Source organism: Clinocottus analis, unplaced genomic scaffold, assembly GCF_023055335.1.
Source record: "Clinocottus analis isolate CAN_PGR_092001 unplaced genomic scaffold, fCliAna1.0.p SCAF_18, whole genome shotgun sequence".
NCBI lineage: Eukaryota > Metazoa > Chordata > Actinopteri > Perciformes > Cottidae > Clinocottus > Clinocottus analis.
The window spans coordinates 11,806,986-11,823,186 of record NW_027175909.1 but is presented as its reverse complement, the minus strand read 5'-3'; the positions used below and the strand labels follow the sequence as shown (position 1 = coordinate 11,823,186).

At 43.4% G+C, this 16,201-nt stretch overlaps 1 protein-coding gene across 1 annotated transcript in view; it reads right to left on the bottom strand.

Moving 5' to 3' along the window:
* LOC137788812 (sodium/hydrogen exchanger 9-like) overlaps nucleotides 1-16,201 on the bottom strand; it is a 52,047-nt gene that overhangs the window by 16,128 nt on the left and 19,718 nt on the right. Inside the window, exons 9-12 of the mRNA XM_068581920.1 lie at nucleotides 13,058-13,146; nucleotides 11,722-11,835; nucleotides 9,150-9,261; nucleotides 8,372-8,525 (exon numbers count right to left, since the gene is read on the bottom strand). Coding sequence (XP_068438021.1) covers nucleotides 8,372-8,525; nucleotides 9,150-9,261; nucleotides 11,722-11,835; nucleotides 13,058-13,146 — 469 coding nt within the window. The remainder of the gene's footprint in view (nucleotides 1-8,371; nucleotides 8,526-9,149; nucleotides 9,262-11,721; nucleotides 11,836-13,057; nucleotides 13,147-16,201) is intronic.

The following is a 16,201-nucleotide window of genomic DNA, read 5'->3' as shown; positions in this document are numbered from 1 at the left end:
TGGGACCGAACAAGAACCACCTCAGGGAGCTTACATTTCACAGCAGCAATCAAAGAGAAATGGACAGGTTTCAACCTTGTGGTTGCAGGGCAGAGCAGGTCGTCGTTCGCGAGACAGAAGGAAATCATAAACGGCTCACAAAGATTGCGTAGTGTCATCTCGACGGGTACCTCAGTATGCATGCGCCTTCACAAGAACAGGAAGTGGTGGAAGACGGCAAACAAAAGAAATAACAGATCAGTGTCTCAAGAGACCGCCGCATCCTCTCAAGCTGTGGACCTGACAAAGGTTTCACAAACTGAGAATCCTGACTTATTGCTAGGATAAAGTCATACAGGGGAAGTAATACTAGCCATGAGACAATCAGACCGGTTGAAACAAAACAGGAAGTCCAAATAATTCAACATTATTACAACATGTGTTGCAGATGTTCAAAACATTTTGCAGACCAAATTTCTCTTTCACTTTTACAACAGTGTACGACTGGTTGAATACAGAGCTAATTAGCACATATTAACATGCTAACATGCTAAGTTAAGATGGCGAACCTGAAAAAGCAATATCTTCTAAACATCAGCATGTTAGCCGTAATGAACTCTGCCTGAACGCGCCTCAAAGTCGGAGTCTGTGGAAATTGGGATTCGGCCCGAATCTTATTTAATGCAGTGATGCTCATATACCCAAACAAGCTTTTAGATAGTACAGCAACACTGACCTTTCTTGTCTCTTCCTCCACTCTTTCTTGGGCTACATCTCAAGGTCACATCAAGTACCTTAGTGAGAAATCTCTCTCTCTCTCTCTCTTGCTCTCTCTCTCTCTCTCTCTCTCCCCAATTTTCGTTCTGTAATTGTTCCAGAAACTGAGGGCTGAAATTATGGAGGGCTAAAAATAATGGCTCTATAAATAAGAGGTGCCCATTGAGAGTGATTGAGAGGCGAGGTCGCTAGGCAGCTGGGGATGCTGGGTAAGTTGGATTCATTAGTGCTCTCGGCTTCCAAAGAGTGGCCCCCACAATCCTCCTACACAAACACACGGCACAGTTTCCTCATGATACACACACACAGACACACACACACACAGCATTGGCTGTTGAGTGTTCCAAACACACTCTCTATCTCTACCTAGCTCTCTGCAGTGTTGCAAATTTAGCCCCATCAGTACCATCCATCAACCCTCATTACCACTTCCCCGTGCTCTCGGAGGACTCCATCCAGACCACATTCGTAAAGCATTGTTTATCCAGCAGCGGAGTGGAAAAATATGTGTGCGTGCGCGTTTGTGTGCGTTTGCATTTATGCATGTGTGAGAGAGGCACCCTGTGTCTGTTTTATTATTCATACTCATGTGTGGATCCTCTTTCAGCCCACAGACACCTGCCAGAGATACACACAGCACACACTGATGTCCCTCACTATGTTTTCTCTGCCGTCACTTCCCCTTTGGGGTGCTTAACTGAGACTTTCTTGAAACAATAAACTCCACAATACTACTCTGACCCTGTTATACCTGTGTGTGTCCAATGTGCATTATGTGTTCATGCAAATTGCTTGCTTTTACAGCGAGAGCATCAATCTGCCCTCATACACCCATACAAGTACACACACACACACACACACAGACACACACACACACATGTGGGCACTTTTATAGCCCTGATGCTCTTTTTAATGGCCCTCCTCCTCCCTCTCAGTATTGACGTCACGTCCATTAGGCCGTGCCTCTGGGCCTTTTTAGCGGATGCTGGAGCACAGGACTCCAATACGAGACCCCCGTCAGGAGTCAATCTCCACCTGATAAACTCGCCGTATTGGCTGATCTGACAGACACAGTTACCACGGCAATCTGTTCAGTCTCTCCGCACACTGCCATGACTATCAATCCACCGTGCGAGGAAACCCACTGAACTGTGTGCCATAGGGGGGAGCCGTGTGTTAACAGCAGCGCATGCACTCTGTGAGCCCTCACCTGCTTATTGCCTGCACACACACAAACACACACATACGCACACAGCTCAACTATCAACACGCATAGGGTTGAGCTGAGAAAGGACTATCTGTATCCGGCAGTCTAATGTGAAGAGATAACGTTTCACGTGTGATCAGCATCAGAATCATAATTCACTGGCCTCCTCCAGCCTGCAACCCTCTCATAATGTTTTCAACAGCAACATCTCCAATCAGGGTCCCACTTACCCCAGGAACAATCCGGTTTTCGGGCCTTGAATATAGCACTTAGGTCTCAGCGACGCCATGCTACCCTAGAAGTAAACGACTCTTTTCCCCTTCATGAATATAGAATGAGTGTGAAGTACATCGGCAACTTCAGTCTTAGCAAAACAGAGTCACCGCGACTCGAGTAGCGACAACGCCTGGCGGAGACAGAAATGTCAAACGACGGCTCGGGGTCATGTCAATTTAAAAGCTGAGAGCCACCGTCGAACGAGGACAAGCTGAGTTTGGATGACAGAGCCTTTTACCCTGAAAGAACCGTCTGAAATGTTAAAATGAAGCTTGGTTCTTCAACACTCAGGAGACATAATCAATGGTTGGTGCGGCTGGCTGAACTTGCAGGGCTCCACTGTGACTTAGTGCTGCACATCTAAACCCTGTCGCCCCAACTGGAGCTGAGCTCAATGTGATGAGAAATGAGAGGTTGGGGAAATCTCCCAAGGAGGAACAGAGGAAGAAGAAAATTGAGGAAGAAAAGAAATAGAGAGAGAGAGAGAGAGAGCGAGAGAGAGAAAGGACTGAAGGTTGTTTTGATAAATAACAGCGTCAAAGTGCTCTGGGAACAGTATTTTAGCTCCAATCCATCACCAGATCATCAGACTACATTAATAATTAATGTGTTTTGTAGACATCAAAAGGTCTGTGTACAAATCAGACTGATGCCTTTTGCTTTTCCGATTAAAAGTCACCTGACCCTCTTGATCCATCTCCGAGAGGACAAAAAAGGATGGATCGTTTTCCATATTCAGAAAGCTATTGTACGATTAAGATTGCTTTGAAAATCCCTTTGAAGGAATATGTTACATTTTTAAAGAAAGAAAAGCCTTCCTGTTGAAGTCCCACAGTCGTGCCTTGTTATAGATTGGTCTTCTAATTCACATCCATCTTCATTTGTTATAAAGCAATCACTTTGACTGTGCAGACTAAAGAATATAGTGAAAGAGAAAAAGTCAGGATTAAAGCTTTCCTCTAGCTCTCTCTTCCACTGTCTTATTGCCTCCTTTTCTTATCAGTTGGGGGCAAACCCATGAACGAGCCGTTCATCTTTGGAGTCCTCTGAAGAATCGAATCAGGTTGACATCATCTTATTATGGGCGGTGTGTATTTGCTTGTATACATGAAGATATGTGGATGTTCCCCTTCAGTCTGCTATGCCTAAATACTAGGGGAGAGGAGGTGTGTAAATGTGTGTGTACATGTGGCCTCATTCTTGTATTACACAGTCCTCAAAATAGGAAATAATGTTACCAACGCTGTACAGGCAGATGGATGTCAAAAAGAGGGAGGGAGCGACTGAGTGAGCGAGCGAGAGAGATAGTGATAAGAGGTCAGTGGGGCATGAAGGAGAGTGAGTGACATCAGAGACATGGTTTTCCACCCATCCATCTGTCCACTCAAAACAAAAAGGCCAGTCATTAGCCGGGCTCCAGCTGTTACATCTCCAAGTTCTCGACACTGTTCATATATACATGTGTGTACACACACACAGTCAAGGCCTCCTGTCTGTCCTACGCAGCCACCATGACATCATCTCGCAGAACCGCAAAGAGGAAATGGCTTGCCTGAGAGCTGTCTGCTCATCTTGTCAAAATCACTCGCGCTCGTTGGAGTATGCAAATTAACACGACTAAACGTCCACAGTCATGCGGCTCGGCGAGGCTTCACTGCAGCACAGTGGTGCGTTCAGATGGATGCTGAAATCAGCACGGCAAAAAGAACCCAGTAGCGACGCTAACATGCTGATATTAGGAAGGGAATATTGACTAAGGGTCACCATCATCAGGTGATATAAGTTGTCTGGACCAAGCCATGCCACTAATATATATATATATATATATATATATATATATATATATATATATATATATATATATAGTGGGATTGCCAATGTGGACTGGGTGGTGTTACATGATGGGAGGGACCCACATGCACTAACACGCCTGGCTCCCAAAACAAAGAACAGAGAGGCTCAGATTACAACAGACAGACGGAGTTCGACTTCTCTGCTCGAGACGCCATTGCTTCACTCCATCTTTATACGGCAAGCAGTTGTTTGCTGCTATATTCTAGTTATATCTAATGTATCTGCTGCCAACAAGGACATCTGCTTCATACAAGTCAGTGTGTGTGTGTATATATATATATATATATATATATATATATATATATATATATATATATATATATATATATATATATATATATATATATATATAGAGAGAGAGAGAGAGAGAGAGAGAGAGAGAGAGAGAGAGAGAGAGAGAGAAAATAAGCAAAAACGTTATTGTATCCATTGTTTAAGTAATAGCTTATTGAGTGAATTGGTTTCTAGGGCCTTACAATTGTCACACAGTGGCTGATTGTCCAGCTGAAACCATAATGAAAAATGCATAATGTGACAAGTGTTTTATTAAAATATATTTATTGGTTTAATTCAATTTTTTTTTAAACATTTAGCAGCCCCCGTCTTACTGTATAAAATCTTCTCAATGGTAAACTTAAAATTGTTTTACCTCGTGCCCATCCCGTTTGCATGTGTGTGTGCGGATACATGTGGACCTGTGGATATCTTTCATGAATACCACATCTCTTCATTAACTGCATACTTCTCTCCCCCATGACACTGCTGTCTTCATGAGTAGTCTTTCTATCTATGGAGCCCATCACACTGCGTCAAGCCTTCAGCGCTGTCATGTTTCAGAGAATAGCTGTTTTCCTTACTTCCCATCCCAAAGTCTCATGTCTTCATCGGATTGCATGAAGTGACAAGTAACAACTTTAAAAGACTCCATTTCAGTGAATAATACATTACATCTCTTCACCTGGAGCAAATTTAACTTCCATTCAATCACGGAAATGGCTTTGTGGAGGAGTCGTGCTGTACCTTGTGTGAAATTACTCCGGTCAGTTTTTTCTTCTTTTCTTTCCTTCTAATTTTTTTTTTTTTTTTTTACCCCTATTGATACTCTAAAAGACCTGCCTTCCACAGCAGGCATCAAATAAAAGAAAAAAAGGAAGTAAAATATCTTTTCAAATTTTTTGAAGAAAGCTTATCCATCACAGGTAATACACGTGCTGGGTGTGTATGTGTCATAAAGCAGGGCGGTTTGTATTTCCTCAGACAAGAAATGGTCATGAGTCTCTCTCTCTCTTTCAGTCTGACACATGTGGTTTAACAGTTGCACTAAAAAAAACTACTGATGCCATTCATACTGTACACTGGTTTCATCACCATCAGGCCTGCTGAGTAAGTTTTTCAGTGACAAAAAAAACAACCCCATATCATATCAATATAAGATGTCACTGTTTGTTCCACTACTGTGTCATCTCATGCTGGCCACTTACACACATACACAAACACATTTATGCAAACACTCACTCAGAAATGCACGACATACAAGGGTAATCTGAGCTGAGCTGGGTGAGCTGTCTGTCAGGCTGTAATGTGAAATTCATGTGGCTCGTGTTTAGATAGATGGTTAAAGCTCAAACTAGAAGAGGACTACATCGTAAAAATAAAACTAAAAACACACGGCCTCCGTTTTCAGTCGGCTCACTGCAGACATCAGACTTTGAACGCAAACAAAGGCTTTAAAAGCCGAGTCTGTCTCTCCTCTCTTTTACACTCCATTTCAGTCTCAATTTCAAGGTACATTATTGCCCACACTTGAGTTTCATCATGCCGCTGCAAAAGAAAAGTCATTATTTACACTAAACTGCATATAGTCATGCAAATGTTATTTTCTTTGATAGTAATTACTGATATATCTCGTCCCAATTTACCCTGAAACTGTGTAATGTTCATTTTCCTTTTCTCTGGTTCTCGTCTTCTTATCTGCATTGTCACGCTCGCTGCGTCAGACCAACCCCACAAACATGTCAGCCAGTAGTGGTTTGACTCTGCGGGGTGAGGGGGAAGGGGGGGGGGGGGGGGGGGCGGCAAAAACAGACGTCTAATATAAAAAAGGAGAAAAATAGTAAAATAGTAATGTAAAAACAAACAAAAAATGAAAAAAAAGAAAAAGGATGAAAGTGCAAACTCGTTGTAGTGCAGAAGGAGAGCAGCCTTTGTTATTTTGCTCCATATGTTGAGGGATACATGCCTGATGTGTCCTGATATTTAGGGATGTTGGGGAAATGATAACTATGCCAAACGTGGCAATATGTCTGTTATTGGAGGTGAGGTCTAACTATTGGAACGTAAATGCAGCGGTGTGAAAACTCAAGAGATTTGGTTTTAAATGATGAATTGTACTTGAGTTGTGGTTGCGTTTATTTGTCTATACTATCTGGTGCACCACACCTGGTGCTAATTAATAATTAACGATTGAATATAATTGGGTATCCCCCCCAGTAAAAAGAGATTGATGTTATATTGAGTAGGTGTTGTTGTGTGTAGGTGTGTGTGTGTGTGTGTGTGCACTTCACAACCTTATGCACCAGCGGCTTGTGTGTGTGTGTGTGTGTGTGTGTGTGTGTGAAGTTGCTTTGGAGCCATTCATTACGAGCACAGAGCCACGAGGGCAGAACTCTGTCTTTTGCCGCGATGAAACTGGCAATCTGCCAGTCTGCACCCGCATGGAAAACAGCCGTGTTTGTTTTTGTGTTCACGGCCACTGTTTTGCGATCGGTCAATTATGACAGAGTTCACACATTTACGACACGAGATCCCCTTAAGGCTCTCTGACTGTTATCTCGGTCAGAACTATTCAGCTGAAAATAAGCCACCATGTCACAGTGTTCTGTTTGTTTCTGTCTTTTCTTTTCTTCTGCCGTGTAACTCAATGCCCAAGCAGTATCACGAGCACTCACGCACACAATGTGACACTGCCGGTTCTCAGTCTCCTTGGCTTTGATGGGGGCTGGAGGTGGCAGGGGACCCCCTGGGGGGATCTGAGACCCAGTCACGGTGAGCAGCCTTAGGCCCCGATGCTTTGAACGTTGGCCAGTCATGTCCTCTTCAAGCCCTTTCACTTTGAATATCATTATTTTTCCTCGGCCCAGCTCAGACTAATAGTTGTATCCTGCTCTTCGCGTTTGTGGTTATTGCTCGTGTGGCTGTAAATGTGCAGTGGTGATAACAGAGTGTATGGACTTACTGCCTCTGCTATCAAATCAGGAGCAAGAGAGAGTGTAACAGTAACGGCATGCATGCATTACTGTTTTAAAAAACACTAATAGGCCGAAGGAATTTATCTTCCCGAAGCAGATTTAACGAAGCATTTGGAAATTGCAGCAGTGTGTAATCTGTGACCCTCCATTCTTACAGAGTTCAGTCTTGGTATAGATAGCCTGTAGAAACAAGAGAGAAACATATTTCTTTGGCTGGTCATAAACAATAAAATAAAGATTTTCCTTGGGTGTAAAAGCGCAAAAAAAAAAACAACTTGCTAGATTGAATTGCCTTCCTTCAGGTTTTGTCTCACATCACACGCTGCTTCATTGTCTGTGTTTTGTAGCTTATGGATAAACTGTAAATTCTCTTTTATGTTTTTACTTTGAATAAAGTTTACTGTTTCACTGAATTCGATTTGAAAACCAGCTTCTTGTTTTTCCACTGCTGCTTTTATTGACTTTCTCTAGTATTCATTCATAATGTAAGACATTTTATTTATGTCATACACACTCACACGCACACACACACAATTAAAAAACACTGGAGATTCACAAGCACTGCCCGTGGCTGTCAATTATACCGCTGTAATCTGGGCTTTAAGATTACACATTAATAATTTAAGTATCTAATTACTGCCTTGCATCCTTCACGCCATCACAGATAGTACGCAGACTTGTGTGTGACTATGTGTTCTCTTTTTAGACCTCGAGAACAGCGTAAACACGCGTTTCTGTGTACAGCGTGGAGAGCTGCACACTGAGCTGAGAAGCCATGTTCGGCTGAGCAGCAAGAGGATGAAGCAGAGGCATTATAGCAGGCGAAGAATATCTTTATGAGGAGCTGTCGCATATTAAATGGGGGAATACTTAATGTGAGTCTAATTAAGCTGCGTCCGTGTGTGTGTGTGTGTGTGTTAATGATCCAGAGGAACCACAAATGATGGAAAAGAGACAGACGGACGGACAGACAGAACGATTTGACTTGCATCGTCCTCACTATGTGACTCGGCGTGGCGGTCACACTAACCTGATGTTCAGACAGCGCAGCACGGGATCAGCGGCGGTGCCCAGCGCCCAGATGGTGAAGCCGACCAGCAGCAGAGTGGTGGTGAAGATGGTCTTCCCCACTTCTGTGGACGTGTCTCTCATTGCCAGGCTAAAGGCTACGGCGCCCCTGAATCCTGAGAGCGGAGAAGACATTTTTTCGAGCAAACAGCCGTATTGCTGCCATCCATCAAACCACCAGACAACCACCCACCAACCATTTATTTGAAAAGGGCAGGAGAGAGCTATCCAGTTAGAAACTCTGTCCACGGGTAACAGACGTCACCCTGACTATCCCTGGCATTGACCAGCTGCTCATCAGCAAGCAGCCACAGAACAAACTTCTAGATTGATGGACGGTGGTGATGTAATTCTCAAAGCCAAAACAATTCCCAAAACAAATCCTTTACTGCCTTGAGGAACAGACTGGGGAGGTAGTGGCACTGGGAAGAGTCCAGAAAAATAGCAAGACAAGGGTTTTTTTCATTATTTTCATACAAAGAAACCTTCTTACGTAAGAGGTAAAGTGGGTCAGGCGAGCAACGAAACATGCTGCCGCTGCACTATCCCCCATCACTTCACATTGAATATTCTTTTCTCCTGCATCATCACACTGTTCACAGCTTCAGCCATTAGACACTTAAGTGGGGCTGATTATTTAATCTTTTCCAAAATACAGGCGCCAAAATAGAAAAAGGGCTGCGGGTGAATTGTTTCATCAAGAAACACACAATGTTAATCGGTGTTCTTAAGAACTGTACCTGCAAACGTCATGAAGTGCTGGAAGGGGCGAGGTATCTTGGTGGTTCGTCCCAGGTTCAGGAGGAATGACAAGGAATAGATGTGACAGGCTCTGGATACAAAGATGGAGAGCTGTTTGTGCAGATTAAGGAGAATATTTATGACTGAGACAAACTCACAGCTCTAAGTACACTTGTGAGTCAACCTGTTGGCATGGGAAGGTTAGGTTATTTCTCAATGGAAACCATGACAAAACATGGACGAACAAGAGACATGGTTTTGTCTGTAATGCATGTGTGAAGTCCGCAGTACTAGTTAACGGTTCAACTAAGTTTTTGATAGATAAGGTTTGGCTTTATTTATTCAGACAAAATACACAAGATAATGCCATGGTAAAAACAAAAGTACCTATTCCATGTGAGACCAGGCAGTAAAAGTACACCCTAATATCAATGTATATGCACACACACACACATAAAAAATAATCTCTGAAAAGGTTCTGTTTAGGATGCAAACACAGCAGTGTGGCACCATGCCGAGGCATGAAGCCAATCAGGCTCTGCCAGCTGTCTCTGCCCTCCACACACACACTTTGATGTTTCACATAGGATGGGACTGAATGCTAAGTGTCCTGGGCAGGAGTTTCTGAGAGGATATCTGTACAATTATCGGGGACGTAGCTGCCGTCCTGGATACACTTAACATCTTTTATCATACTTTTAGGAAAAGTTACTGCGGCCCCTTAAAACCTAATATGTGCCCGAGTGCCTGAGATCCTCTGATAGGTTCTTGTTAGTGCCGAGACAATAAACCGGAGGACGCCGGGCTGCAGGAGATCAGGCAAGCTTTTTACTCTTTTTGAAGAACACACTTTGTCAGATCCTCTTTGAATTTTGGTGCAAAAATAATCTTTGCAGACGTAGGTACCCCTGCTTGAGCATCATGGGGAGAGTGTGATTTAAGCTTTTCGAAAGTAACTCCAAATATGTCGCCTGGAAAAATAAAAAGGGACCAATATTTTAGGCAGGGAACTTTAGTCTGACAGGTCTTTGACTAAAACACATGACTAAAACTCCATGGTACCCTGCAGTCAATATTAGATCTGACTATGGCTTTTCAAAGGCAATATCCTTCTCCCAAAAGCAGTAATTTATCTTTATCAAAGGCCTGTAAGCTATTTGAATGGAGGTAATTAAACACTTTCATTCATATCAGCCCCATTGTCAGTAGTGAAGGCTGGCTATGGTGATTAAAATCTACTGCGTAACCAAAGAGTGATTAACAGGGTTGAATCACTGGGCTTATTTCATTTTTAAGGACATTTTAAGCATTGTACAAGAGGACGTAGACCTCCATTTATTCTTGTTTGTACATCAGCTTCCAACAGGTGCCAGATTTCTTTTACTCCAAACTTTTGTTCTTGAAGCACAATTGCGGACAAAGCTAAACAGGCTCAAGTCAAACATTCTCTACCTGGCACTGAACATAAGAGGATTGGGAAAAGAATCTGCTCTGTCGACTCTTTCTCTGGCCTTTTGACCCTATGATGGAAGATGGATTGTAATAATAATTGTAGGCCATCTGGGCACTGGACTGTGAAAGCGCAGCCCCTTGGAGTGCGGCCACTAGTCTCTTTCCTCGGGCGTTTGCAATGGTCATGCCAGCTCTTAGGCAAGGACGACTGGAGCCAGCAGTCCATTACTATCCCACTGCTCTCCTCAGGAAGTAACGCTGACGTATAGAACAGCAGCTGTGAACGCGAAACATCTGTTATGATGGTATAACTTTAACATGTGATGAGTATCAGGAAGGATATATTCACAGTGATATGGAACTTAGAAAAGTAATAATCCGTACATTGGAGAAGCTGGAACCAGTAAAGAGTGGGCATGTTGGCTCAATATAGGACTGATTATCAAAGATTATTTTATTCTATATTTGTCCAGTATGTACACATACAATGCTTAATTAATAGCATGATAAGAGCATTTTAGATCGCATTTTTCCATGAACGACATGGGAATACTAGAACAGATCAGCAGAAAGCGCTTTCACTGGAGTTTCGAGAACTAATACAATTTAATCCTCAACCTCAACAGGGATACGGTGATTAATCCACTACAAACTTAAGTACTCCGCTTATTTTAAACAGGCAAACATCTTTATTCCACTGAGCTTTGCTAGAGAACACAAACTAGCAGCAGCAACAATAATTAAAGACCTATTTAAATGTCTGTTTTTAAGGTATTACTCAGTGAAAAGCTCTGCACTGCAGCATCTTAATCTGCAGAGATGGTGATCATGGGAGACCGACTGAATGGCATTTGCAGAGCTCACCGGATCAAACTTGTGCAATTTAGGTGCTGTTTTTTTTAAAATTTATTTCTTATAAAGGACTGTGGAAATTACTGCACTGCAGCAGAGAGAAAGTAAAACAGAAAAACTACTTTGGTGAAATAAGTGGCAGAAGACTGTGCACATAAGGAAGAAGAAACAGAACAAAACAGAACAAGCGTTTCTGGGGTCCGAGCAGGAGCCACAGCCTGCACAGCGGGGAGTGAAGATGCTCCATCACGTAGACGAAAAGGATACAAATGCCCCGGTAATGAAGAGAGCCTTAAAGACATGGTGGGGAAACATCAACAATACAAATCCCATGTAGCTGAAGATGAAAATCTCCCCCAGGAAGTTGAAGACTTCAAAGAGCTGCAAATTATAAAAGAGTTTGAGAGGATCATGAGGGAGAAGGTCACCGGGAGATGGGGAGGGGTTCGGGGGGGGGGGGGGGGGGGTGTGAGTGAGTGAGTGTGTGTGTGTGTGAGTGTGTTAGTGGGGTGAAAGTGAAGGACTCGGATCATATCTGAAATGTGTAAACAGGCTTATATTTACACAAACATGTCAAATCCAGTGTAGATGTGATTCCCTGATCCTTTGAGGGAGCAACCAAGTCGATGAGCGATGAGGTGGCTGCATGTCAACACCCACACATATTTTTGTCATCATCCTCTTGTTAAGAGATTTTGAACATGGCATTTGTGGAAATATGACACATTCTGACATTACAACTCAGTCCTACATGTCCTGTAATAATCCAGGCCATACCACAACGCTTAGATGTAATTAACTCTGGTGGGAAATAGAATCTGAATTATCTTAATGGGGCACTTCTGCATAAAAATATTAATTAAGGTCCTTACTTTGTATTTAATTAGAGCAGATGTTATGAGACCATTAATGATTTATTATTTTCCTTTTTTTTTTTTTTACCAGTTAAAGCAGCTTGGGTAAAAAGCTATGTAATTGAATGAATGAACCTTCTTCCTGAACAGTCTCACATCACAAGGACAAGAGACGCGACATAACATATATATTTTTATTCTTCCTACTAGCTATTCCACCAGTTTCTGCATACTCTAAATCCATTTGTCTTGTCATTTGAGCTGCAGCTGCAGATTTAAATCACAAAAATGTAGACAAAGGCATCCTGCCAAGTAAACATACTGCGCCATACACATGCATAGAGCCAATCCACTTTATAGGCAAAAGCTTCATCTGTCCCGCATAGCATTTTAAAAGGCTTTTCTGTGATAAACAGTTAGCCCCACTGTGGCACCGATAATGAATAATGAATACATATATGAGTATATATGTGTACTTCTGATTTATCTGCTCCTCTGTGAAGCTTGCCGGTACAGTGTGACAGAGCGCCTGCTTCCATCTGTGCTCAGCCTTTTAAGCAGAACGCTGGAGACTGGCCTCCCACATACACACACTGGACAACCAGAGCACTAATGGCAATTCATAATTGCTTCTAGCGCACAAGACACAAACACGGCAGCTCAGAGCAATGTGAACAAAGTGGGCAAACTGAAATCCGCTGTCTGAAAACTACTGCTCAATAGGCCTCAATCCTCCTCCGTGAACCCACCTGCCTGGTCCTGGTCCTGCCCTCAGAGGATAAATTGTGAATCGTGTACCTTGCCTGGCTCAAGCCACAAAACAGCACCGCCACAATACCTGAAAGATAAAACATTTCAAAGAAATAAAACATGCAGGGGACATTTATGCAAATCTAAAAAGGGGAAATATTCAATTCAGTGTAAAAGCAGTGGACATTTCGTGCGAAAAACTCACGGAGGACTATTCTGTAAACAGAAGCGAGGTCAACAGTGTGCTGTGTCTAATTAGTAGAGAGTAGGTGGAATTGCTGATACGTGCACATATTATGTAATCAGGTGTGTGAGTATGTGAACGCTTGTGTGCCGGTTAACACCCCAACCCTTGGGAATATCATGTTGAGAATATGCAGTAGGAGGTCCTTCCATCATAGGAAATTGTTTTGTGAAGAGTCTAGAGCTGTATGTGTCATTCAGCCCAGCATTACTTAAATCAAAGCAACTGACCAGAGATAAACTGACTTCTAGTTTAGTTTTCAAATGATGCTTCAAATATGTTGAAGCATTAGCAGAACAATGCATGTAGGCATTCACAGTCCTAAAATCCAATTAAATCTTCCTCTGTGCAGCTACTAATTGACTTCTAAGTATTTGACACCAGGTCAGATTGGCCAAACCCTGTGTCCACCCAGTGTCCCGGTTCTAGTGAAGTCCAGCTGTATAAACAGCTTAAATGTACGGTCCAAACCCAATTTAAGTATCCTCATGTTTCTGGCTAAAGACGCTACTTCCATTTCTACCCCAGAGACAGGAAACTCTGGCAAAGATGAATGCTAGAATGACATCATTTGCGTAGATTGTGCCAGATGTGGAGGAGTAGACATGAACAAAAGGCAAACACACGAAAAGCAAAAGTAAAGAAGGGAAAGAAAGGCAGAGGAAACAAGGGTGGGAGAGGGGGGGGAGCGATTAGGGCCCCTGCTGGGAAAGAGGAGGCTGGCTGGAGCAGAGAGCTGGAATTTGAAACGTGTAACCATTTAAGGTGAGTTTCCGCCTCGCAGGACATTCTTGTATGGTTGCAGACATTCAATTTCCCATTTTTGCTCCTTCCACTTTGAAAGAAAATCACAGAAGATGGAAAACATGTGAAATTATTGCGATGAGGCGCAAGGCTTCGAGGAATGAGCTCGCAGAAATAAATACGGCAGCAAAGAAAAGACAGCACCTGCGTTTCAGGCTGCTCAGTGAAGCTAGTCCATTATTCTCTCTTCCCATCCGCCCGTCACACTCGGACGTTGACCTGTACCTGCACTATGCTACCTCTGGTAATCCCTGTCCACAATGTCCTTTTCCAGCAATGTTCAACAAAGTCTAACGGAGCATGCGAGCATGGCGGATCTCATTTTGGTTCCATTGGGTTGAGGGCTTCAACACATCCTCCTTGGTTTACATAACGGTGACGGAGGTAACACACCATCCACCGCGCACATGGAGACTCCCCCCACTCGGGGCGCTTGGCAACAGATGAGATGCATCCCATAATAACGGGGAGTCGTGAGGGGCATAAGATTAATGATCACTCCCTGCCGAGGCTGAGGGGTCATTAGACACACCCTCACTAAACTCCAGCAATTAACAGAAAGCGCCTTGATTACCAAAGGACACCAGAGAGGAGTCCGATCGCTCACTGGGTCGCTCTGTATGAGGTGCCGCTTCACCCTAAATAGACCATTAAAGGCCTTTGAATGAAGCAGCACTCATCAGATTAGTTTTGTTCGCGTCTAGGTTTGTACCTGGAACATTGAAGATTGCAATCCGACTCATTTTTAGATTACTGTGGCAAAATGTCAGCATCACGACCAGTTTTCTAACACTGCAGGTTTGAAGGTGAAATTAAGTGTGTCATCATTAGCCCTGGTATTACAGTATCAATACAGTAGAGAACAGTTGCAGCTTCACTAGTGGGCAGCGTATCAGATACTGGAGTAGAATCCCTGCCCTTGGTTTTGCTGTGGTGTGCCTCCCACACTGGGCAGCATTCACAGTGGTGTACTTTATAGACAGGGCGCCTGGGTCTAATAGAAAAGGGTTGCGCTATTTCATTAAAACCGTCTTCTCCTCCTCCACAGGCCACAGGGAGGATTGCCAAAAAAAGAGGGAGCGCTACAACCTCAGCTGAATGAATGGAATCCCTCTGACACAATCGGGGCAGGAAGAACAACACTACTAATGTGTGCATATGTACACTGCATTCATATTTCAGAACTACATTACGACCGGCTGGTGAAGAAATAGATGAAGACAAATCCAGGCAGCTGAGCCAAGTAATTGTTTGTTGTTTTTTCCGAACTCAAGTTACCGAAGATTCCAGATACTAGGAAACAGTGGTGAAAACTAAAACAATGTAATGGAAACACAGCCTCCCCTTGGTGATGGATAAAGAAAACAAAAGCAAGGTCATGTTTTATCCATTTTTAAAAGACCTGGGCACGTCTTGACTTTCCAGGATATCTGTACAAACAGCGAGGGCAAGAATGCTATTGTGCTGTTATGGCTTGCTGCCTATCTGTGGGCATCTCCAAACTATAAGTCCAAACATGCTATGACAGAGTAGGAGTCGCCAGCATTTCAAAATGAGTTATGGGGGTTGAGCCCCGAATGGGATTGGTACCTGCAGTTCCCTGTTGAGATGAGATGGTTTAATACTTTCTCATCTGTACGTTGTTGACCCGCTATAATGCCAAGGACTCGCAGAGGGTAAAGTACGAAAAGGGAAAGGCCCTCATCTAATGCTGGTGTAGGTTTTCATCTTTTCTTGAGCGAGGAATTGTGCAGATGGTCAAGTCCAGACAGCAGACAAGTGCACGTATCATTCCCAGGTTTGTGAAGTGTCGATGGCCCCGGAGACGCACTGAAACATTAGAGTTTGGCAATCAAACAGCTGCTTGTGCCACTGATATTGTGAGGGAGTGAGCGAGTCAGTGCATGCAGCTGAGAAGGTTTGCATGAGGGGGGGGGGAAAGGGCAGCAGTTGACTCATGGGATTTGTATTTTATAATTATATCCATTTGTCTGAACTCCACGCTGCACTGACATGGCCGGCCGGCCACACACACACACACACACACACACACACACACACACACACACACACACGCACGCACGCACGCGCACGC